At 44.4% G+C, this 23,936-nt stretch overlaps 1 protein-coding gene across 10 annotated transcripts in view; it reads right to left on the bottom strand.

Moving 5' to 3' along the window:
- The window catches only part of LOC146573463 (signal-induced proliferation-associated 1-like protein 2), a 39,774-nt gene that overhangs the window by 6,423 nt on the left and 9,415 nt on the right, over positions 1–23,936 (bottom strand). For 6 of the 10 annotated variants that reach the window (XR_014892842.1, XM_085278342.1, XM_085278341.1 and 3 more), the window contains exons 7-15: positions 20,286–20,443; positions 19,616–20,198; positions 19,258–19,532; positions 17,963–18,148; positions 17,526–17,597; positions 17,379–17,443; positions 16,959–17,271; positions 9,893–10,051; positions 629–692 (exon numbers count right to left, since the gene is read on the bottom strand). Coding sequence is in view for 9 of the 10 variants with exons in the window: in XM_085278342.1 (XP_085134468.1) it covers positions 629–692; positions 9,893–10,051; positions 16,959–17,271; positions 17,379–17,443; positions 17,526–17,597; positions 17,963–18,148; positions 19,258–19,532; positions 19,616–20,198; positions 20,286–20,443 (1,875 nt within the window). In the remaining variant the exon portion in view is untranslated. Of the gene's footprint in view, positions 1–628; positions 693–9,892; positions 15,102–16,958; positions 17,272–17,378; positions 17,444–17,525; positions 17,626–17,962; positions 18,149–19,257; positions 19,533–19,615; positions 20,199–20,285; positions 20,444–23,936 lie in introns of those variants that run through there. The other 4 variants (XM_085278343.1, XM_085278348.1, XM_085278349.1 and 1 more) reach the window with 4 other exon arrangements.

A 23,936-nucleotide genomic window follows, 5' to 3' on the forward strand; every position in this document is an offset into this window, starting at 1 on the left:
AGCTTCCAGTTTGGATTCGGGAGACAGACACTATCTCTACTTTCAAGATCAGGCTTCAAACTTTCCTTTTTGCTAAAGCATATAGTTAGGGCTGGACCAGGTGACCCTGAATCCTCCCTTAGTTATGCTGCAATAGACATAGGCTGCCAGGGGATTCCCATGATGCATTGGGTTTTTCCTTTCCAGTCACCTTTCTCACTCACTATGTGTTAACAGACCTCTCTGCATTGGATCATATCTGTTATTAACCTCTGTCTCTCTTCCACAGCATGTCTTTATCCTGTCTTCCTTCTCTCACCCCAACCAATCACAGCAGATGGCCCCGCCCCTCCCTGAGCCTGGTTCTGCCGGAGGTTTCTTCCTGTTAAAAGGGAGTTTTTCCTTCCCACTGTCGCCAAAGTGCTTGCTCATAGGGGGTCATATGATTGTTGGGTTTTTCTCTGTATCTATGAAGCGCCTTGAGGCGACTTATGTTGTGATTTGGCGCTATATAAATAAAATTGAATTGAATTGAATTGACAGATGTAGAACAATAAACATGTTATTAAATCCAATCTTACATTTGAACTGGGGCCTTTTCATGAATACATTACTAATAATTAATGAATGACAAAGAAATGAGCCTCACCTGTTCACCTGCAGTGACATCAAATTGCTTCACGCCAACATCTTTTATTGGAACACAGCTGAATCTGCAGGAGAAGTTTATTGTTGATTAGTGAGCTGTGATTTAATCAGTTTAAAGAATCAGAACCTGAAAAGCAATCTGTCCCAATGCTTCTTTAAGGGGCCAAGCTAGTGTAATTCTAGTGCTGGACCCCAGCCTGGCACTACATGGGGAGGGCTGCTTCAGGAAGGGCATCTTTGCCAAATCAAACCTGCGGATCACCAAAACTGAGATTTGCATATCGGAGCAGTCAGCGCTGGGTTAACAACGATGGCTAACGGGATGCTCATAGAAACACTGCTGCTGTTAGCCAATGACAAAGTAAGAGGAGAAGGCATGTGAGGAGGCAGTGAGACAGACTAAATGCAAAGAGAGAGAAGGCTGGTATGATGGAGAGAAAGAAGATAGATATCTTATGTGTGCAGGAGTCCAGGTGGAAGGGAAGTAAGGCCAGGTGCACAGGAGGCAGACTGAAGCTGTTCTACCATGGTGAGGAAGAGCGAGTGAAGATGAAGAGTGTCCGACAGGACAATGAGTTTGAAGCTGGAAATCGAAGGCTTGATGTTGAATGTTGTCAGTGTGCATGGCCCACAGCCTGGCTGTCAGGTAGAAGAGAATTTGGTAGTACTGGGACTGGGATGGTGTCTGGTGTTTCCTCTGGACAGAGGAAAAAGGAGACTTTGTGCAAAAATCAGGAAGCACAGGAAAGTATTCAAAGGAAAGGGCCGTCACAGAAATAGTGGGATAGTGAGGGAGATGAAGTAGGCAGAAGTACTGGGAGGTTAGGCGTACCGCAGAGGTGGCAACGTGAAACCGGACACTAAGGAAAGAGAAGAAGACTTGTACTGACTGGATATGCAGAGCAATCGAGCTGGAAAAGATGTGCAGCAGGACAGAGATAGAAAGAAAACCCTAACCCTCATGGGTGAACAGTTTGTGTTTACAAGGTGGCAGGAGTATTTTTAGGAGCTGACGAATGAAGAAAATGAGAGAGAACATACAGATGTGATGTTTGCTGTGAGAGGTCAGAAGGAGCTTCAGACGGATGTGTCGAACATATGATAAGTGTCACGGCCAGGAGTCAGTGTCCAGCTGATCTTTCTCTCAATTCAATTCAATTTTATTTATATAGCGCCAAATCACAACATAAATCGCCTCAAGGCGCTTCATAGATACAGAGAAAAACCCAACAATCATATGACCCCCTATGAGCAGCACTTTGGCAACGGTGGGAAGGAAAAACTCCCTTTTAACAGGAAGAAACCTCCGGCAGAACCAGGCTCAGGGAGGGGCGGGGCCATCTGCTGTGATTGGTTGGGGTGAGAGAAGGAAGACAGGATAAAGACATGCTGTGGAAGAGAGACAGAGGTTAATAACAGATATGATATTAACTCCAACTTCCACTCTCTCTCTCTCTCTCTCTCCTCTTCTCTATCGCCGGGACAGAACTCATTGTGGGTTCACGCCCTCGTGAGAGGAAACACCTGAGCCAGGGTGGCCAGCATTTAAGCCAGGAGGTGACTGCTGTTCTTCGCTGGATCGTTGTCTGCCACGCGTTAGTGAAAGTCAAGTCTACAGCTAAGCTAAGTCAAGTGTTTGGAAGTGAACTGTGTAACTAATCCTCGTCTCCCTGTCTACAGACCTCCTGGATTCCCTCCCTGTGTGATTCTTGGTGTCGAGTGTGGACGAGTGAACCTGTGGCCGTGAGTGTGGAGAGTTTGGAGAACGCATGACCACCCCCTTGGATTTCCCCGGAGCTTAAATAAATATAGCACTGCCCTGCACTTCCTGTAAATACACAAGCTGGATCCTGTAAATAAATGATTGTGTACAGCTGATTCAGGAGTCCCGCGCTTGAGTCCTCACTGTTGAACCGTAACAATAACGATGGCATGGACTCAGCGGACTCCAGTTTTGGATATTGGCTGAGGAAACCGGATGGGGACAGTCGGCATTGATACCCTGCTGAATAATGTTTGTGATGAGCTGAAGAATGAATTAGTGATGAGCAATGTTCCCTCTAATGTTTCATGTGTCTGAGCGAACACACAAACTCCCTGAGCATCCCTTGGACCACTGTGAGCAACAGCAGACGTGTGCACTGTGGTCACTGTGGTCATGGTCATCTAATCCATCCAAGTTACATGGTTTATTAAAATAAGATAAGATAAGATAAGATAAGATAATGATCAAATTACAGCGTTTATGTTAGACTACTTTTAAACTGCTTTAGCCCACTTACAATGAAAATGTTAAAAAAAAAATCTAGCCATTGGCCTGTGTAGCATGTTAACACTGTTGGAAGTAAAAATAACTTGAACTCCAATTTCGAAAACACAACTTTCTTTTTCTTTCTTTTTTTCATAAAGCTCTTGTATTATGAGTCTGTGGTCTGGGAGAGAGTCTGTAACTCTGTCTGCAAAATACAGCATATAATGACCAATGTTGGGCAAATAATTATATAGTTACTCCTCAAAAAAGTAACTCCGTTTGGCAAACAACAAAGTTTTAAATGCAGCCAGTGCATTTTTAAATAAACATTTCAAACTATTTACAGAACAATCAGCTGTTCTGCATCAAATCTGATGCCGCACAAATTATTTGTGTCGCTCCAAAAAATAATTTCTGTCCACTATGAGATGAAGGAGAACAACAGCCTGATACCTGCAGGCCTGACAGCAGCAGATGTGTCACTGCTGTAACACCTGTGACACTCAGCAGTCGCCTCATTGTTCTGACACACAACAACACTGTTGACTACACTACACACTAACTAGAATAGAATAGAATAGAATAGAATAGAATAGAATTCAACTTTATTGTCATTGCACATGCACAGGTACAGGGCAACGAAATGCAGTTTGCATCCATCCAGAAGTGCTTTAGTGATATAGATATATTACAATATATATTAGCAATAATATAGATATGTGAGTATATTACAGAAATGGGTCTATTATGGTATGTTATAATGTACACGGTATGAAGTATGTTGTGAATATTCTATAACTATAAGTATGTACAGGCTGTAGTGAGTACAAGCTATGTACAGGATATGAACAGGATATAAATATGAAAAACTATACAGAATATGAAATAAATAACTTTACAGAATCTGGGATATACAGCTATACAGAAATGGGAACTATGCAAGTTGTAAACAGTTGTAGGATTAAAGATTATCGAATGTACAGAATGATTATTTACACAGAGCTATACAGTAGTGCAGTTAAGATAAGTGAGATATAATTCCTACAGAGGCTATATAAAGTGCTGGTGGTTGTGAGTGGTGGTTCAGTCCATGTTATTATTGTGTTTGAGGGTACAGTTGTCCATTGTGGGTGTGTGTATGTTCAGTCCATGAGTTTAACGTGGGTCAGATGTCAGGAGGCAGAGTTCAGGAGTCTGACAGCTGTGGGGAAGAAGCTGTTCCGGTACCTGGTGGTCTTAGTCCGGAGGCTCCTGTAGCGCCTCCCAGAGGGCAGGAGGGTGAAGAGTCCATGTGATGGGTGACTGGGGTCTTTGATGATTTTCCCAGCCCTTTTCAGACACCGCTTCCTGTAGATGTCTTTTATGGCAGGAAGTGGTGCTCCGGCGATGCGCTGGGCAGTTTTCACGACCCTCTGCAACGCCTTCCGGTCCGAGGCAGAGCAGTTCCCGTACCAGACTGTTATACAGTTGGTCAGGATGCTCTCGATGGTGCAGCGATAGAAGTTCACCAGGATGTCTGAGGACAGGTGGTTCTTCCTCAGAGTCCTCAAGAAGAAGAGGCGCTGGTGAGCCTTCTTGACCAGCTTGGAGCAGTTGGTCGTCCAGGTGAGATCCTCGGAGATGTGGACTCCCAGGAACTTGAAGCTGCTCACACGCTCCACAGCCGTCCCCTTAATGTGGATGGGTGGATGTGGGTCAGCATTCCTCCTGTAGTCCACGATGAGCTCCTTGGTCTTCTCGGTGTTAAGCAGCAGGTTGTTTCTGTCGCACCACTCAGCCAGACGATCCACCTCCTCCCTGTAGGCGGCCTCATCGTTGTCACTGATGAGGCCAATCACCGTGGTGTCATCTGCAAACTTAATGATGGTGTTGGAACCATCAGCAGGTCTGCAGTCGTGCGTGAAGAGGGAGTAGAGGAAAGGGCTCATCACACAGCCTTGTGGTACACCGGTGTTCATTGTGATGGTAGATGAGCAGCGGTTATCCAGCCGGACATGTTGGGGGCGGTTGGTCAGGAAGTCCAGTAACCATTTGCAGATGAGGGAGCTGATACCCAGGTCTGTCAGTTTCCTGATGAGTTGTGAGGGGTGGATTGTATTGAATGCTGAACTGAAGTCTATAAACAGCATTCTGGCGTAGGTGTTGTTGTTGTCCAGGTGTGAGAGGACAGAGTGCAGTGCGATGGAGACTGCATCCTCTGTGCTCCTGTTCTGGCGGTATGCGAATTGGTGGGGGTCCAGGGTGGGGGGGAGACAGGATTTGAAGTGTGCTAGGACCAGCTGCTCTAAGCACTTAGTGATGATGGGGGTGAGTGCTACTGGGCGGTAGTCATTGAGGCAAGATGGGTTGGAGTTTTTGGGTATCGGGACGATGGAGGTGGATTTGAAGCAGGCCGGTACCACAGCGTGGGCCAAGGACAGATTGAATATGTCTGTGAGCACTCCTGCAAGCTCCCCAGAACACGCTCTGAGAACACGCCCGGGGATGCCATCAGGGCCTGCAGCCTTGTGGACATTGATCCTGCTCAGCACCGCTCCTACATCGGTGGGGGAGAGAGTCATAGGTTGGTGGTCTGGCGTCATGTCTGCTTTGGTTGTGGTTGTGGGGTTCCCTCGCTCAAAACGAGCATAAAAGTTGTTGAGCTCGTTGAGGAAGGAGACATCAGAGGATGCGGGGGAGGGTTTGGTGGTCCTGTAGTCTGTGATGGTCTGGAGTCCTTGCCAGATTGCGTCGGGGGTTGTAGTTGGAGAAGTGTTCTTCTACCTTCTTTTTGTAATGGTGTTTGGCTTTTTTGATGCCCTTCTTTAGATTAGCCCTGGCTGTGCTGTAGGCGTGTGCATCTCCTGACCTAAAGGCGGTGTTGCGGGCCTTCAGGAGGAGACGAACATCCCGGTTCATCCAAGGCTTCTGGTTGGGGTACATGGTGATCCGTTTCTGGGTGGTGACACTGTCTGTGGTTTTGGAGATGTAATCCAGTACAGATGAGGCGTACTGGTCCAGGTCTGTGTGGGTGAACATATTCCAGTCTGTGTTTTTAAATCTGTCCTGGAGCACTGCGTCTGTCCCCTCTGGCCACACTTTAATTGTCCTCACAGCAGGTTTCACACGTTGGATGAGTGGTGAATACCGAGGTGTGAGGAACAGGGAGAGATGGTCCGATTGTCCAATGTGGGGGACACACTAACTACACACTAACTACACAAGATTTGCGCTAAACGTCGCAAATCTCTCACATCTCAAAACACCGCCGTCACTCTTAAAACTTCCCCCCGTTTCTTAACAACTAGATGCCACGTTGCCATATCATTTTTTGATTGGTCGACATGGTGCATTTTTGGTCGAATAGGAAAGAGAGAGGGGGGTTTGTTTTTGCTCACAGGCTTTCGAGCATTTTCCTTATAAAACGCAGTTTTTACCGTTTCTTCCCGCAGTAAATATAAACAACGACAGTATTCAGGAAGGAAACCAAACATTGCAGATTTTTTAAATGACAACTCTGGTTTCACGTGGCCGATCAACACAATTTAAAAACTGGTATAAAGTCCACACTTTGTCCATCAGTTGTTCCGTCTGTCCTGCTCACATCTCCAATGGTTGTACACGTTGTCATTAACGTGGCTTCACTCCACATCAGCCGCTTTGCTAAAACACCGGTGTCGGCACATAAGGACGCTGTCAGAGCCTGTCAACCACGTTGATTGGCTGCGTACTGTATATACGAATGTGAATCGCATCATTGGCTGGACTATGGGCTAAGGTGGCATACGGGAGCAGCCAGTCACTGACTGACACTACAAAACAGAATTGTTTTAATTTTAATTTCAATTCAGGTGAGATTTTTTTTTTTGTGTGCGCAACGCAGATTTTCTGTGCGCATAGAGCGTGCCAGCAGTGTGCAATTGCGCACGTGCGCAGCTTAGAGGAAACATTGGTGATGAGGGAGGTGCCTAAAAGTCTTTCTGATGTGATTACACTGTGTGTGAAGGTGGACGAGTGTCTACAGGTGCATCAGGGAGCTGGAAACTACAGGGTGGGCCATTTATATGGATACACCGTAATAACATGGGAATGGTTGGTGATATTAAAGTCCTGTTTGTGGCACATTAGTATATGTGAGGGGGCAAACACCTCAAGATGGGTGGTGACCATGGTGGCCATTTAGAAGTCGGCCATCTTGGATAGAACTTTTGTTTCTTCAATAGGAAGAGGGCCATGTGACATATCAGACTTATTGGTAATGTCACAAGAAAAACAATGGTGTGCTTGGTTTCAACGCAACTTTATTCTTTCATGAGTTATTTACAAGTTTCTCTTTGTTCACAGCCATTGACATGTCGAAGAGGTTAACACGTGAGGACCGGATCGAAATTGTGTTGATATCTGGTGAACGCAGTAACCAGGTCATTGACCATCTTGCTGCAAAAACTCAGGGAACGTGCCAGCTTCAGTGCATAAAGAGGGAAACACATCATCATGTAGCAATTTCAAATATCCAGTGGCCTTGAGGTTTCCATTGATGAAGAATGGACCCACTATCGTTGTACCCCATATACCATCACTTTTGTTGGTCCAACAGTCTTGGAGGGATCCATCCAGTGTGGGTTAGTGTCAGACCAATAGCGGTGGTTTTGTTTGTTAACTTCACCATTCACATAAAAGTTTGCCTCATCACTGAACAAAATCTTCTGCGTGAACTGAGGGTCCTGTTCCAGTTTTTGTTTTGCCCATTCTGCAAATTCTGTGCGCCGATCTGGGTCATCCTCGTTGAGATGCTGCAGTAGCTGGAGTTTGTAAGGGTGCCATTTGTGAGTAGCTAACATCCGCCGGAGGGATGTTTGACTAATCCCACTCTCCAGTGACATGCGGCGAGTGCTACGCTGTGGGCTCTTGCTGAATGAAGCTAGGACAGCCACTGATGTTTCTTCATTAGTGAGTTTTCTTGCGTCCACATTTTGGCAAATCCAACACTGAACCAGTTTCACGAAACTTAGCAAGCAGTTTGCTAACTGTAGCATGGGAGATGGGTGGTCTCGTAGGGTGTCATGCATTGAAATCTGCTGCAATGACCTGGTTACTGCGTTCACCAGATATCAACACAATTTCGATCCTCACGTGTTAACCTCTTCGACGTGTCAATGGCTGTGAACAAAGAGAAACTTGTAAATAACTCATGAAAGAATAAAGTTACGTTGAAACCAAGCACACCATTGTTTTTCTTGTGACATTACCAATAAGTTTGATGTGTCACGTGACTCTCTTCCTATTGAAAAAACAAAAGTTGTATCCAAGATAGCCGACTTCTAAATGGCCACCATGGTCACCGCCCATCTTGAGGAGTTTGCCCCCTCACATATACTAATGTGCCACAAACAGGACTTCAATATCACCAACCATTCCCATGTTATTACGGTGTATCCATATAAATGGCCCACCCTGTACATTACCCAGAGGCCTCTGGGTTGCACGGAGATGGCGCTGGGGGGAGGCGCGACTGGTAGCGGAGGCAATCAGGTGTCGGACAGTGTGGAAGAGAGCGAACAACCCATCCAACTGGGTTGTTCCAGACTCTCACCCGAGGAGTGGCATCAGTGGTTGTGGGCCGGGGAGTGATTTTACTCCGGCTGCAAGGGCCATGTTGCCACTGTTTGTCCGGCTCTGCCAAAAGACCGCACCCACCAGTAGAAAAGAGAGTACGGGTGAGCGAGGTCTCCTGTTCATGGTCTCCTCCACGTCTCATGATTGCAGCAAAATTAACAGTGAAACTCAAGACTCAATCCCTTAGAGCTCTGATTGACTCTGGGGCTGAACAAAACTTTACTGACGCCTTGCTGGCGCTTAAGTTAAATTTGGGCATGGAACCTCTGTCGCATTCACTTCAGGTTACAGGGAGGAAGGACCCAAAATGCAGGATTCAGTGAGGCGAAGTTGAACTCAAAGTAAACAGCTTTATTTGCAGGTTGCAGATAAACAGCAGACTAACTACACTGGGAAAATATAAACTAACAGGCAGATAAACAGGGACCGAAACACAGAGCATAGATTGAGGGTGAGTAGACATTAACAACGCGACAGGGAACAAAGGAAACACAGGGCTAAAATACAGTAATACAGTAATCAAGGGATGAGAGACAGGAGGGGAACACACCTGGGAGAAATCACAGCTGACGAGACAGGGGAAACATAAACCGAACGCACTGACACCAGACACGAACCTCCAAAGTAAAACAGGAAACAAGAAACAGACAGACACTGAACTTAATCTAGAATAATAATCAATACTATAGAAATACACCAAAATATAAAAAACTGAAAGAGCTGGGTAAAAATGACGTGGCGTGCGCTGCGCTAACCGCTCACTGGAGCCAAGGGCCAAACTTTTGCTGTGCTGGCTGCTGCGCTCTACATTCGCCTGTTCCATGTCAAAACATGTATCTTTCTGACTCTATATCCTGTACCATAGTCTGCGTTGTATTTTAATAAAATGTATTGCTCGTTCATGAAGAAGAAGGCTTTGTAACTATCCCGACTAGTGAGAGTGCGTCCTCCCCCCACAGAGCCTTTGAAAAGTCTCTGGAGGTCCCTGGGTGAAAAACTGAATGTTTTCCTTCATCGTGTGGTTGAACTTTGTTTCTTTTGGTACGTCACAGAGCTTTGCACGGCGTGGCGGGAAGGGGGTTAGGGTTAGGGGTTAGCGGGAAAGTGCATTACGCGTAACATAACAGAGGACATGGATCAATATTTGATCAACAAATTGTTCATACTTGGCTACAGGTTTCACTTCAGATTATAGTAGGTGACTTTAACATTCATTTAGATGCTGAAAATAAAGACTTCAACACTGCATTGAGTTCCCGGGTAGAATCAGATGGCAGATCTGCCACAGAAACTGAGCATTTAACAGTTTCTCCTGAAAAGCCTCTCTTCTCTGATTCCTAATAACTTTTGATTTGTAGTGATGGGTGGACTGGAAAGCTCAGGTCTGACTGCCAATACGTCTTGATGAGGTCATCTCACCTGCTGGACCTGCTGGATCTCTTCGGCCCCTCCCCCTCTTGAGTAAGCCCCATTTCCTTAGTGGAGCCTTCTTTACATGTGATTAAGGCCTCAGGTGAGCTGGTAGAGGAACTGGTTTTGGACCTGCCCTCAGACCAGCTGGTGGATTCATGACAGTCACTGAGAAAGGAAGTAAAAGGTCAGCATTCATCCATCATTTTTCCATCCTTCATCTATTCATCGGTCATTCAACCATCCATCAGCAATAATCCAATCTTGTATCATCTGTCATTCATCTATCCATTATTCCTCCCTCTCTCAACCTTTCATCCATTTATCAACATCCATCCGTCATTTGTTCCATTCATCCATACGTCAACCATCAATAATTGATTCATCAATTCAATTTTCAACATAACATACAACATCTGCTGCGACCAGTTGGGGTGAGAGAAGGAAGACAGCATAAAGACAGCTGTGGAAGAGAGACAGAGATTAATAACTAATGAGTCAATGTATTAACTACGGAGCCCCGCAGGGGACATGGGAGAAAAAAAATTATGATGAACTTTTGCGAGATCTCTCAAAACAAACTTGGGATCTCGCAAAAGTTGAATTCCAACAATGGCGGCATCTACTTAGTTGTAATATTACTCTTTCTGGGTCACAAAATAAACGTTTAAGATATTTTGAGGCGTGAATGTAGTTGTGTAAACACCCACTGGTGATGGCAGCTATGTTGTAGCCACAGCCACCCTGCGGTGCACTGACAGAGGCGAGGCTGCGGACACTGGCGCCACCGGGCCCTCTGACCACCACCAGTAGGCAAACACGGGTTAGTATCTTGCCCAAAGATATTTGGCATGCAGCCAGGAGGCAGCCTGGGATCGAACCACCGACCTTCTGATTAGTGGCTGACCTGCTCTGCCACCTGAGCTACCACAGTGTGTGAATGTATGTGTGATTGATTGAATGACTGAATGTAGTGTAAAGCGCTTTGGGGTCCTTAGGGACTGAGTAAGGCGCTATACAAATGCAAGCCATTTTGTGTAAACGTCAGATATCTGCTCTGTTTACAAGACATCACATATTTGCAAAAGTGCTCCGACGTTTTCGGAGATCTGACACCCACCATCTCGAAGCTAACGGGAGGTCGAGACCTACTACAGCCGGGAGGAACACCGCTTTCCCGGCGCATCGTGCCTCGACCTCCCGGTTGGCTTCGAGCTGGCGGCCTCCGAAGAATGCGGCTAAAACTTTTGCGAGATCGCAAAAGTTTTGCGAGATCCCGAGTTAGTTTTGAGAGATCTCGCAAAAGTCCGTCTTAATTCTTTTTTTCTCAATTCAATAACTTGAATTTAAGGATTAAAAATACAGTTTTCACGAAACACTGTTAAATGTTTAGTTTCTATGTATTATGTCAGAACAGGAAGTAGAGTGTGATTAAAGTGGTTGATTGGTTCTTTTACATTTTGAGAGAAGCCAATTGAGTCTAATAACAGATTAAATGTCTCTGTCTGGGTCTTTGGTTGATTAACAAGCTGGAGTGGAAGGTTGCTGCCACACCGCCACTCAGCCTGTGCTTTGAGGACTCTGACAGTTAGTATAACACAGGGCTGTTGATTCAGTCATCACACAGTAACCAGGTTTCTGTAAGGCAGAGTAAATCAATTTATTGATTAATAACAAGTATTAGTTCATGTACTAATAGGACTTAGAAGAGAGAGACCTAATGCTTATTAATCTGCATTTCAGTGTTTTATTGGAGTTGTGGACACTATATTGTTCTTTCTAGAACTGAATAGAATAGAATAGAATAGAATAGCCTTTTGTCAATTTTTAGGTTTAAATTGTTTTTTTTTCTTACTTTGTTTTTTTTGGTGGTTTGGGAGCTGACACGGTTTTAAAGGGAATGGAGTTTTGGGGGTGGAGAGTAGCTGCAAAGAGGCGTGTAACACTGCAACTCTGATTCTGATTTATCTTTCAGCCATCCATCTATCGTTTGTCGATCCTTTATTTTATTTATTTATTTTTTAGAAAAAGGGGCAATACATATTAATGAACATTTTAACAAATGTAAATATGCCAGATTATAGCCTTGGGCTAATTTCCATCTGCAGACCCTCTGGCAGGTTGGTGTTAAACACAAGTTAGTAAAAACATACAGAGACACTATTTACAGGTCATGTGACAAGGACAAAAACAGTGATCACATTATACTAGAACAAACAATGACAAGGAGAGTGGACACAGAGGACAGTATAGATAACAATAACAGAAACACATCAATTATATTGCACAAACCCCAGTATTGTACATGCCCTGACCGTCGTGATATTGCGTTCACCCATTGCACTAACAGTTGTTTCCCTTTTTGTAATACACTAAATCTTTTTCCCGTCCAATATAAAACATGATTATTAAACATGATTACATGTTTGTGTGTCCCTCAGCCGCCCTTTTAGGTGACTCATAAAGATGGGTAGACTTGTACTTTCCCTCACTGACAGTGGAAGACTATTCCAGAAGCTCACTCCCTGATATGACAGAGCATCTGTGAAAAGGTGCTCCGTCTGAGTGCCAGTTCACAATCACCTCTAACAGTGGCTCGAGTCAGTCGAGACCCGACAACACTGCTAGACTTTTGTTTAATAAAATCACTCATTGGTCGAGGCGCCAGACCATGTATAACTTTGTATATTAGACAGGCAGATTTAAATAATTTGAAATTAGTAAAATTTAAAAACTTGTATTTTTCTAAAATTTGACAATGGTGATATGAAAAAGGTTTTTTATCTAATATTTTCAATGCTCTTTTGTAGCATACTTCAATTGGCCCAATAGCAGCAGAGCTTGTATAGGACCAACTTGTAATACAGTATTCAATATGAGCCGGTATCATAGAGAGCAGGAATGTAATCGCTGCTGTGTCTGTTAATGATGTGCAGATATGTCTGAAGTTCTGTATATTAACATTTACAGTTTTCACTACTTTTTTAATGTGTTTTTTAAAGGATAATTTAGAGTCTAGTAGCACTCCCAAATACTTAAATTCCTCAACATTAATTAATTCTTGTGCACCCAAGCAGACTTTTACTGCAGCCACGGTTGTTTTAGGTTTACTAAAAAACATTGATACAGTCTTTTTAAAATTAAGGCACAAGCATGAGTCATTCAGCCATTTTTGTAAATCATGTAATTCCAGTGAAAGCTGATGGGCTGCATCATCAGCAGTTTTGGCTTGTGTAAAAATTACCGTATCATCGGCATACATAATCGTGTCCACATTTTTGCACACATTAGGCAAGGCATTTACATAAAGTGAAAATAACAGGGGGCCTAGAATTGAACCCTGGGGGACACCTTGTGTACAGTAAAGATAGGATGACTTGCTATTCTTTATTTGCACGCATTGTTTTCTATCTGATAGATAAGACTGTATCCATTTAACAGTGTGATTACTAAAGTAAAATGTCGACAGTCTAGACAAGAGCTTAAGATGATTCACAGTGTCAAATGCACGCTTGAAATCAAGAAAAACAGCCGCAACATAACTGCTCTTGTCTAAGTAAGATTTCACTCTCTCAACAAAAACACAGACAACCGTTTCAGTTGAATGAAGAGTGCGAAATCCGAATTGCATAGGGTGCAAACCCGGATTGGAGTCATTAAGATGTTTGATGATAGAGTTAACAACCCACGTTTCTGCTATCTTTGAAAAGATAGGGAGTATGCTAATTAGCAGGGTCTGTTTTATCACCCGATTTATAAATTGGTGTAACTTTTGCCACCTTCCAACTCAGAGGAACGACTGCCTGCGTCATTGATAAATTAATAAGATGGGTCACAGGCACCAAAAAACAAGATTTATAATGCTTCAAGAAATTGGTATCAAATCCAAACTCATCCCTTGCTTTAGAACTTCTTAATTTAGAGATTATATTTTCTACTTCATTTTCTGTAATTTTCTGAATATTGAACTTTGAATCTGGAGAAGAAACATCCTCTTTGGTGTCGGCATTCCCAATATTTTGTTGAGGGTCACAAGAATTAGAAAACAATTGTGCAATTTCATTAATGGTACTTTGGAAAATCATTTAAATTAGTAGCTAGGCTGAGAGGCTCTGATACCAGTTCATTGGCAAATTTAAGTTCAAGGTCTGTATCAGCATTATGCTTACTGTTATCAAGGAGTTTGTTAATATTTTCCCAAATATTTTCTCTGGACCCAGTGGAGGTGGTGAGTGACAGGAGAACGGCGGCTAAGCTGTCATCCCTGATGGACAACATCTCCCACCCCATGCAGCAGACTGTGACAGCACTGAGCAGCTCCTTCAGTGGGAGACTGCGGCACCCACGGTGTGGGACGGAGAGATTTCGCAGGTCTTTCCTCCCCACTGCTGTCAGACTCCATAATAAAGACTTTAACTGATCAAGCACACACATCCATACATATGCAATAATACTAAGTGCAATAATCCTTTCTGTCATCGTTGTATTTTTACTCAGTTGTATATAGTATTTGTATTTGTATTCTATTTTTATCTTATTGTATATTTATTTTATTTTATTCTACTGTATATAGTATTTTATTTTATTCTATTCTGTACAGTTGTGTACTGTATTTATTCTTATTGTATTCTAATTTTTGCCTCATAACTTTTGCACTGTCCACTTCCTGCTGTGACAAAACAAATTTCCCACGTGTGGGACTAATAAAGGTTATCTTATCTTATCTTATCTTATCTTATCTTAAATTAGGTTACAGTTTCCTTTGGCACTATTAATTACAGTCATGAAAAAAATTTGCTTTTGCCATTCTCAAAGTTTGCGTGACTTTATTCCTTGCCGATATAAAATGTAATCGATCAGTATTTAATCCAGATTGTAACGATTTTTGAAGTAACTGGTCTCTGAGTCTCATAAGCTGTTTACATTCAATATTAATCCAAGGCAAGGAATAAACTCTTTTCTTTAAATGGCTCTCTTTCTGAAACTGTGACAAGACCCCTTTAATAGCAGAGTATAATAGATCACAACATTTATTAGTGTCATCACAGGATAGTATGCTAGTCCAATCAAAATTATTTAGAGCTGCCATTAAATGTTGCTCTTGACTATTAGCCATACAGTCATAAATAAGTTTGTCCATTGATCGACGTATCAACCATTCTTCCTTTTATTATTCATCGAGCCATCATCCATCGTTGGAAGTTTCAGCCATCACCCACTTCAGTGAACAGAAAAAACCCGACTTCAGTGTTTTCCACGCAATCCATGATATGAAAACTGAATGTGGAAGCATTTCCACAAAAGGAATCATAAAAAATCAAGCACAAAGTCAACCAGATCAATGTCTTGTATGGGCTCAGAATGTGGTCATAAATATTTTGTACTTGTAAATCAGTTTCGTATGTGTAAAAAGAATTTGTGTGTGGACTTAGCCAAAAAAAACCCTGCAAGTTAAAAGTACGAATTTTGACCCTATTTTTCTTCCTTTCATCTGATTGGTCAATGTCATGTCAATCACAAATGTAACAATCCAATCAGAGAATAGATGGGTTTGGCTGTCGGAGGGGTGCTTTTTTGAACTCCTTGAAGGGTTTGAAGCTGGAGGATCTCTATATAAATATCCGATAGCAGCTAGGTCCCCTAACTTTCAGCAGCTGTTGAAAGAATAAAGTTGTGCTATATCAGTGGTTAGAAACACCATTATTACTTTAGGATTAGTTTAACACAAAGTCAGGGCTGACCCGGGACCATTGCTGTGAGTCACAGTGTGCAGCATGAAGGTCCTTTCACATCAGAGGCAGCATGTGCTGCTAATGCTAACTAAAGGCAAAGGATCCAGGATTTGTTGCGCTGGCTGCTGAGCTCTGTGTGCAGCAGCTCTACCTGCACTAGATGCACCTGTCGTTTCTATCTCTGACTTTATCTCCTCTACAAGAGTTTCTGTTTTTTTTATTGTTTCTTCAAATGTTCAATAAAAACATGTATGCTAATTCATAACAAAGGAAAGCTTTGTAATGAAGACTGTCATTTCCAAAACACTGCCCGCCCCCTCGCGGTCCGCAGCGCTGTTGAAAAGGCTGTGGAAGTCCCTGTATTAAACACGTAGACCTGTGACACAAAAATCACCAAACTCGGACGACCTCAGACTGTTTTCCTTCGTGGTGATGAAGGAAAACGCTGGGTTGGCATGTAAATGGTAAATGGCCTGCATTTGTATAGCGCATTACTTGCGCAGGACCCCAAAGCGCTTTACACTACATTCAGTCATTCGCCCATTCACACACACATTCACACACTGGCAATGGCAGCTACATTGTAGCCACAGCTGCCCTGGGGCGCACTGACAGAGGCGAGGCTGCCGGACACTGGCGCCACCGGGCCCTCTGACCACCACCAGTAGGCAAACACGGGGTTAGTATCTTGCCCAAGGATATTTGGCATGCAGCCAGGAGGCAGCCTGGGATCGAACCACCGACCTTCTGATTAGTGGCTGACCTGCTCTGCCACCTTATTCTCTTCAAAGACCTGCAGTTCAAAAAAGCACCCCTCCGACAGCCAAACCCATCTGTTCTCTGATTGGATTGTTACATTTGTGATTGACATGACATTGACCAATCAGATGAAAGGAAGATCGGGTCAAAATTCGTACTTCTTTTTACACATACAAAGCTGATTTACAAGTACAAAATATTTATGACCACATTTTGAGCCCATAGTCTTGCAGTACTCTAGTTATTTTGGATCCCATCGACTCCCAAGAGAAACTCTGATGCAGCTGTTTTGTTTGCCCAGCTGATTGATCCAATGTGAAATTTGACTACATGGAAATGTATTACTGAATAAGAAGGATAAATCCAAGTTTGGTCAAGATAAAGGTGTTGAGGACAACGTTGGACAACACTAACCTTGGCACTCTGCTACGCCCAGAAATAATGGGCTGAACATTTACTCAAATGTTAAATCCGAACACTCCAACTGGCTGACTGCCCTCAGGCTGTGGAGCTCAATGGAAAAATAAATACACAATGTAAAAATCACAGTTAGAGATTACATCATTTGTTTACTTGCAGCTCACCAGGACAGAGAGCAGGTCTCACTCAGGTTGGTCATGTGACCGGCCGAGATTGTCCATTTGCCTCTCTGGATATCGCTCAGGACCAGCGTCGCCCCAGCCCCAGCTGGTTGGGCTGATGATGTGCAGGGGGCGGAGTCAATTCCGCTGTCCATTGAAGGCACCTTAGTGTGAGTGAGATGACAGTCGGAGTATCTGCTCTCGCTGCCGCTGCTGCTGGAAAGCGTGTTGTTGGCATCTATCAGACTGGGCTGAAACCCCCCCCGAGCCTTCGTCACACGATGAGGATGATCGTGATGACAAAGGTGACTGGCCTCTGGAGGAGAAGATGAAGATGTTCCAGGTTGTTGTTAAAGTTCAAAGGGTTAAATGTCAAAGCTCAGAGCTGCAGAGCCAAACCAGGTCACATCCAGGTAAACCCACCTTTAGATCTCCCGATCTTCTCAAGTGAGTCTTCTTCAGAGCTGACTGCCCAATCAGGACGAGCTCTGAAAGCAAGATTGACATCAACAGATAATCCGATTACTTTGTTTAAAAGAAAACGTAGATCGCTAATGGATCAATAATTACCCCCATCGGGCATGGCTCTGTGGGGTCAAAGGTGGTCCGGGGTCAACGGAAGTCGAGTGTTTGCTTGGTGACCTGCAGAAGGACAGAGTGCTGAGGGATTCTGGGTAAAGAAACGGTCTGGATTAATGATCCTAACTGATATCAATCAATAATCATCACATCAGCCCTAAAAACCTTACATGACTGCTTCAACACAGAAACAAGTGAAAGAATATCAGGCCAATAATCCTCTATGATGTAACAACACAAACAAAACTCGACACGAGGAACTGCAAAGACGAGAACAGATTCAATAATATTCTAAATAAACTTCCGACGTGGAGAAAAATGCTCCTGATGGAAGGAAGGAAGGAAGTTTTGCTGGACTTCGGCAACTCTGACTGTCTCTGGTTATTGTGACACAAACTGACCCCCACAGACAGGTACAGGTGTGTTACCTGGATCCCTCATTCAATTGTTTAATTGGTCTCAGTTGCTGTTCCAGTTCACCTGGGATGCTCTGAGTAGGCGGAGCTTCTAACACCTTGTGCCAGGTGGGTGGGGTTACTCTTAATGGGTGGGAAGTGATGTCAGAGTCCAGTTTGTACTCAAACCTCGGGACTTGGTAGATTTCTGAGAAACTCCTGAAGACCGAAGAACAAAGAGAGGAGAGCGAGCGAGTGAGTGAGTGTGTGAGTGATCGTTTACAGAAAAAGTCCAAGTCTGTACCGACTGATGTCACTCCTCGTGCTCCGTCACTTTAAACCAATCACTGCTGATGTAAAACTCAACAAAAATGCCTCCACAGGCTTTCCCTCTGCTATCCTCAGATTTACTGGCTGCTGATTGGTTGGTGTAGTTTATCTGCTCCTTATTTTTACTTATTATAGTCAAACTGTAAGGAGCGTTTATGAGGCGGGTTCCTGTGTTCCCGTTAACAGCGTACTCCACGCGTTATCCTCAGGTTTTCTGCTCTGATAATCTTCACTCTGAGGAAATGACCTCAAAGCTGCAGCTTATTACTAATTCAGGCCATTTTGTATCCCTGAGTGAGTTTACTGACTGTAAATGCACTGAAGGAGGCCGGCTGAGTTCTTTTATTTTGCCTTATATATAATTTGCCTGTTCGGTTTTTCAGAGAAAATAAATTATTCATCTGGTGGATCTTTTTTTCCCACGCACAGCTGATTAACTGATTTCTGGTCTGAAGCCACATCAAACTTGCTGCAGGGATGTCACGATGTGGTCAGCGTGACGTGAGCTTGTCCTCACAACGGTCAAAGCCTCTTTATGCACTGCTAGGTGTCAGTCAGAGCCCAAAGGATCATGCAAACCTGATTCAAGCTCAGATCTCCTGGGATTCTGGACACGTGATGGCGTGGCCCTGGCACTCGGATTATGTTTGACCCTGAAATCTGACTTACAGGTGTGCAGTCAAACTCGCACAGTGAGAGGATTACAGCTCATAATCCATCCTCCATCTGTGGCAGAGAACTCAGGAAACATTTAATGATGGCACAGGAAGTCCTGACATCCTGAGATATGAAGATTAAACGAGCCTATTTTTACCGATGTTATCAGCCACAGTGAGCAGCAGCCTACCAGTTGACTTTTACCACATAAGCGAAACAGAACTATAAACAGATTGAAACACTAAAAATCTCTCAAACATTTTCTATTCGGCATTTGCGTTTCATATATTTATATTTTCTTCTAACCATTAAAATAAAGTTCAAATAAACCATCATGTGACCTGCGAGGTGTCCCATCTTCGTGCGGCAGAATAACGACCACGCTCACGGTCATCGATGTCCTCAGCAGCTCAATCATCTGCTTATGTGATAGCTTTACTATGGCGACCGCGCAGATCTCCATTATCCTACAGCCGGGCCGGAGACCCTCCTTCCACGCAAAACTGTTGGTCTCAACATCCGCCACCACTCCTTCAAAGTTCACGTGAAACCCAAACTGACCGTGGCGGTTCCTCCTCAGAATCATGTCCACAGCAGGACCGCCATGAGTCACCAGCTGAGGTCAGAAAACAGATGACATCAGATCATTCTTGTGTATGACACATGCTCAGATTCAGGTTCACAAAGGATTCTGGTCACCTGCAGTCTCTGGGCAATCTCGCGGCTGTCCTCCCAGCCTCTCTCTCGTGTCGACAGCATCACACAGTCTCCGTGTTCGTAGAAAAGTTTAATGCCTTTGTGGCCGGCGTTCCAGCCAATCACGCCTCTGCAGTAACAGTGAAACACTACCTGTCTGCTGGCTTCCTCTACAAGCACCACAAACTCACTGGAGATGGCGAGCTGGCATGGTACATCAAAAGAGCAGCTGAAGTCTTTTGCTGTCACACTCCAGGTGAGAGCCCCAGCAGTGTTCAGGTAAGCATGAGGCCGTGGTGCGCTGCGCTCTTTTTTCTTTACTACCAGAGAGATAAAGCTGAACTTGATGGAAGATGATGAGTCCACTAGCACTGATGTGGAAAAGTTTTCCACCAGCTCCTTCAGGTGCTCCTGTCTGCGTAGTGCTCTTATTGTGACAAAGGTCTCTGACCTGTGCGCAGCATTTTCGGCATTAATGATCTTCGTCAGCAGGAAATTTCTGAATTCAGGTGAGGCTGAAAACATCCAACCTGGTGGGATCAAGGGACCAAAGAACGGGATGTCTCTACGCCTGGACACTGCAATACTAACAGGACACAAATGACACATCAACAGGTCTCAACTGTTCTACCTGCTCACGTTATAATCTCACCTGCTCTAGTTACAATCCTACCTGTAACAGGTGTGCTGGCTGCAGGGACGGTGGACTCGAACGATGATGAAGACATGTTGGGAATGTGAGCAGATGTTCTGCGGACTGAAGGGCGGGGAGTTCGGCTCCTGGAAGATTACTGTGACGAAGTCATTCCCAGTAAGACTCTTATGAAGCAGCTGAAACACACACACACACGATTTACAGCGATTTTATCTTAAGAGCTTGAAAAAAGCCAATTGGACTTCTTTGAGTTTGTGAAGATGTTTCAGATCTCATCCCATCCAATCCGATTTTCAGGGCCGAGTACAATAACCTCAGTTTGATCTGAATGAAGAAGCAGAAAGTTAGCGGCCATCCAGGTCTTTATGTCTTTAAGACATTCCTGCAGTTTAACTCATTGGTGTGTGTTATCTGGCTTCATGGACAGATAGAGCTGGGTGTCATCTGCATAGCAGTGTAAATGTATGCTATGTCTTCTAATGATGCTGCCTAAGGGAAGCATGTATAATGTAAACAGAATTGGTCCTAGCACTGAACCCTGTGCAACTCCATAATTAACCTCAGTGTGTGAAGAGGACTCTCCATTTACATGGCAAATGGTAAATGGCCTGTATTTGTATAGCGCTTTTACTAGTCCGTAAGGACCCCAAAGCACTTTACACTACCTTCAGTCATCCACACACTCACACACATTCACACACTGGTGATGGCAGCTACATTGTAGCCACAGCCACCCTGGAGCGCACTGACAGAGGCGAGGCTGCCGGACACTGGCATCACCGGGTCCTCTGACCATCACCAGTAGGTGAAGTGTCTCGCCCAAGGACACAACGACTGAGACTGTCGGAGTTGGGGCCCAAACCAGCAACCTTCCGATTACAAGACGAACTGCCAACTCTTGAGCCACGATCGCCCCGTGAACAATTTGGAGTCTATTAGATAGATATGATACAAACCACTGCAGCTCGGTGATTTTAATATTCATGTCTGTTGCCCAGGGAAGCCGCTGGCTAAGGACTTTGTGAACCCTTTTAATTTTGTTCAATCTGTTAAGGGTGCCACTCAAGAACGTGGTCACACGTTGAACTTGGCATCATCATATGTATTTGTACATTCCCTGACCATATGCCCATTTTATTTGACATTGTTCCTCTTTTAAAACCAACCTGCCAGAGGGTCTGCAGATGGAAATTAGCCCAAGGCTGCATTGAATCATATCTGTTATTAACCTCTGTCGCTCTTCCACAGCATGTCTTTTATCCTGTCTTCCTTCTCTCACCCCAACCGGTCGCAGCAGATGGCCGCCCCTCCCTGAGCCTGGTTCTGCCGGAGGTTTCTTCCTGTTAAAAGGGAGTTTTTCCTTCCCACTGTCACCAAAGTGCTTGCTCATAGGGGTCATATGATTGTTGGGTTTTTCTCTGTATCTATGAAGCGCCTTGAGGCGACTTATGTTGTGATTTGGCGCTATATGAATAAAATTGAATTGAATTGAATTGAAGGCTATAATCTGGCACATTTACATTTGTTAAAATGTTCATTAATATGTATTGCCCCTCTTTCTAAATAAAATAAAATCGTCCTGCTGTTAGACGGCTTGCACCTGGCCGACGCTGTTGTGCCGAACTTAATACCAGTCTCTTGCCACGTCAAGTACCAAGTGAGTTTAAGCATGCAGTTATCCATCCTTTACTTAAGAAACTGGGCTCAGACATTTCAATTACGACAAACTTCAGACCCATCTCAAAGCTTCCTTTTCTGAATAAGATCCTGGAAAAGATTGTTCACACTCAGCTGAGGAACCATCTAAGTGATTTTCAAATTCCAGAAGCTCTTCAGTCCGACTCTAAGCTGTTTCACAGCATGGAGACACCTCTCATAAAGGTTATGAATAAAATTTTGTTAGTGACGGACTGTGGTAAAAATGTATTGGTTGTTTTGTTGAATCTGACTGCTGCATTTGACACAGCGGATCATGACCTGCTGATCTCTCGACTACAGCATTGTGTAGGAATTTCTGGCTTGGCAGCTTCATGGATAAAACCATATCTCTCTGACAGGAACGTTTGTGTTAAGTTGGGTTCGGCCTCATCCTCTGTGGCCCCTCTGCCATGAGGTGTACTGCAAGGATCTATTTTTGGGCCACTACTGTTTTCATTGTATCTCCTGCCACTGGGAGCCACTGGGAAATTGAAAACACAAAATTTAATTTCATCTATATGCTGACGATTGCCAGCTTTACCTACCTTTCAATCACTGTGATAGCGCCTCGATTGGACTCCTGCTTGATTGTCTTAGCAAAGTTAAATCATGGCTGGCCCTGCAGTATTTTAATTTTAATGAATGTAAAACATAGGGACTTTTATTCAGTCCCAATCTGGTACACCAGATGTTGACTTTGCTCCTCACCTGAAGAGCTCGGTTACTAATCTTGGGCTGCACTTAGTTTTGATGGCCACATAAATGGCGTAGTAAAATCCTCATTCTGTCACCTCAGACGTCTATTGAAGGTCAAGCCTTTTCTTTCCAGGCGTGACTTGGAAACTGTCATCCATGCTTTTATAACCTTACGCTTAGATAACTGCAACTCCCTTTTAATAGGGGTTGGCCAAAGCACTCTGCCACGGCTGCAAATGCCTGACGTTCATGAAGTCATTACTAGTTAACATTAAAGGGATGGTTGGCTCAGCAGTGCTCTGACTGTTTTTCAGCCTGGCTACAGTGCTGAAGAGAAATCTAGGGTTGTTCTTATTTTCTTCAACCAGTGATGAATAGCATTAGTATAGCATTAGTATAGTATAGCACAGTACAAATGTTTTTAGTTTTTTTTTTAGAGCAACAAACTATTTCTCCAGGCTAAATGATGATCTTCTAAATTAGTTTCCTCTCCATCTTAGCAGTTATCTGTTAATTATACTAGGGGCTGACTGCGTGACAAGTGGCGGCGGCGCAGCAGTCGTGGATGTGAGTCAAGGCTCACAGGCGGCAGGTGGCCGGCGCACAGGCCCCCACCGCATGCTGGCCTCTGGTGGAAGCCAGGCAGGTCCAGCTGCCGTGCAGACCTCAACTCTAACCCTGGGCAGGTCCCTCCCGGAGTGGGTATGCGTGCGGAAGTAGGCTGTGCCCTGGCTGGCCTCTCCCTGGGACCGGTACGGGTGCCAAAGCAGTCCGGTCATCAGTCACTCCCATGCAGTCAAGGGATGTCGGCGGGGTCTTCGCCAAGACCCGATCCGAGCTGCCAAACTCTACCAACTGCATCCGGTGCTTGGACCGATCCTGCAGTTGTTCCTGCTGGCGGTAACACCGCTCCCTCTTTGTAGCTGCGAGTTTGGCCACCATTTGGGCCAGCGCCTCCCTTGGCTGTCCCGGTCATGGTTCTGCCATGCTACGATCCTGGGTTTCGGGATGCACAGCAGACCAGATCACATTCTTTCACTTTTCTTTTATCTCTGCTGTTGTTTTGAACACTCGGTTGCAGCTTTTCAGCTGTCGCCACAGACACCAACAACAACAACAACAACAGGACCCAGTTCATTCTTCTTTTAAGCCAGTAAGGCTTGATTTCTCATGCCGCTCAGGTGTGACTCTGCAGCGGTGCCACAGACAATGCTCCACCACACCACCCCTAGCCTGGACCCTCTCAGTGAGGTCATTGTCAAGACTGGCTACAGA

This window comes from Mchenga conophoros, linkage group LG6 (assembly GCF_057382185.1).
Source record: "Mchenga conophoros isolate Kocher_MC1m ecotype Shallow Benthic linkage group LG6, M_conophoros_male_GT1.1, whole genome shotgun sequence".
In the NCBI taxonomy this organism is placed as follows: Eukaryota; Metazoa; Chordata; class Actinopteri; order Cichliformes; family Cichlidae; genus Mchenga; species Mchenga conophoros.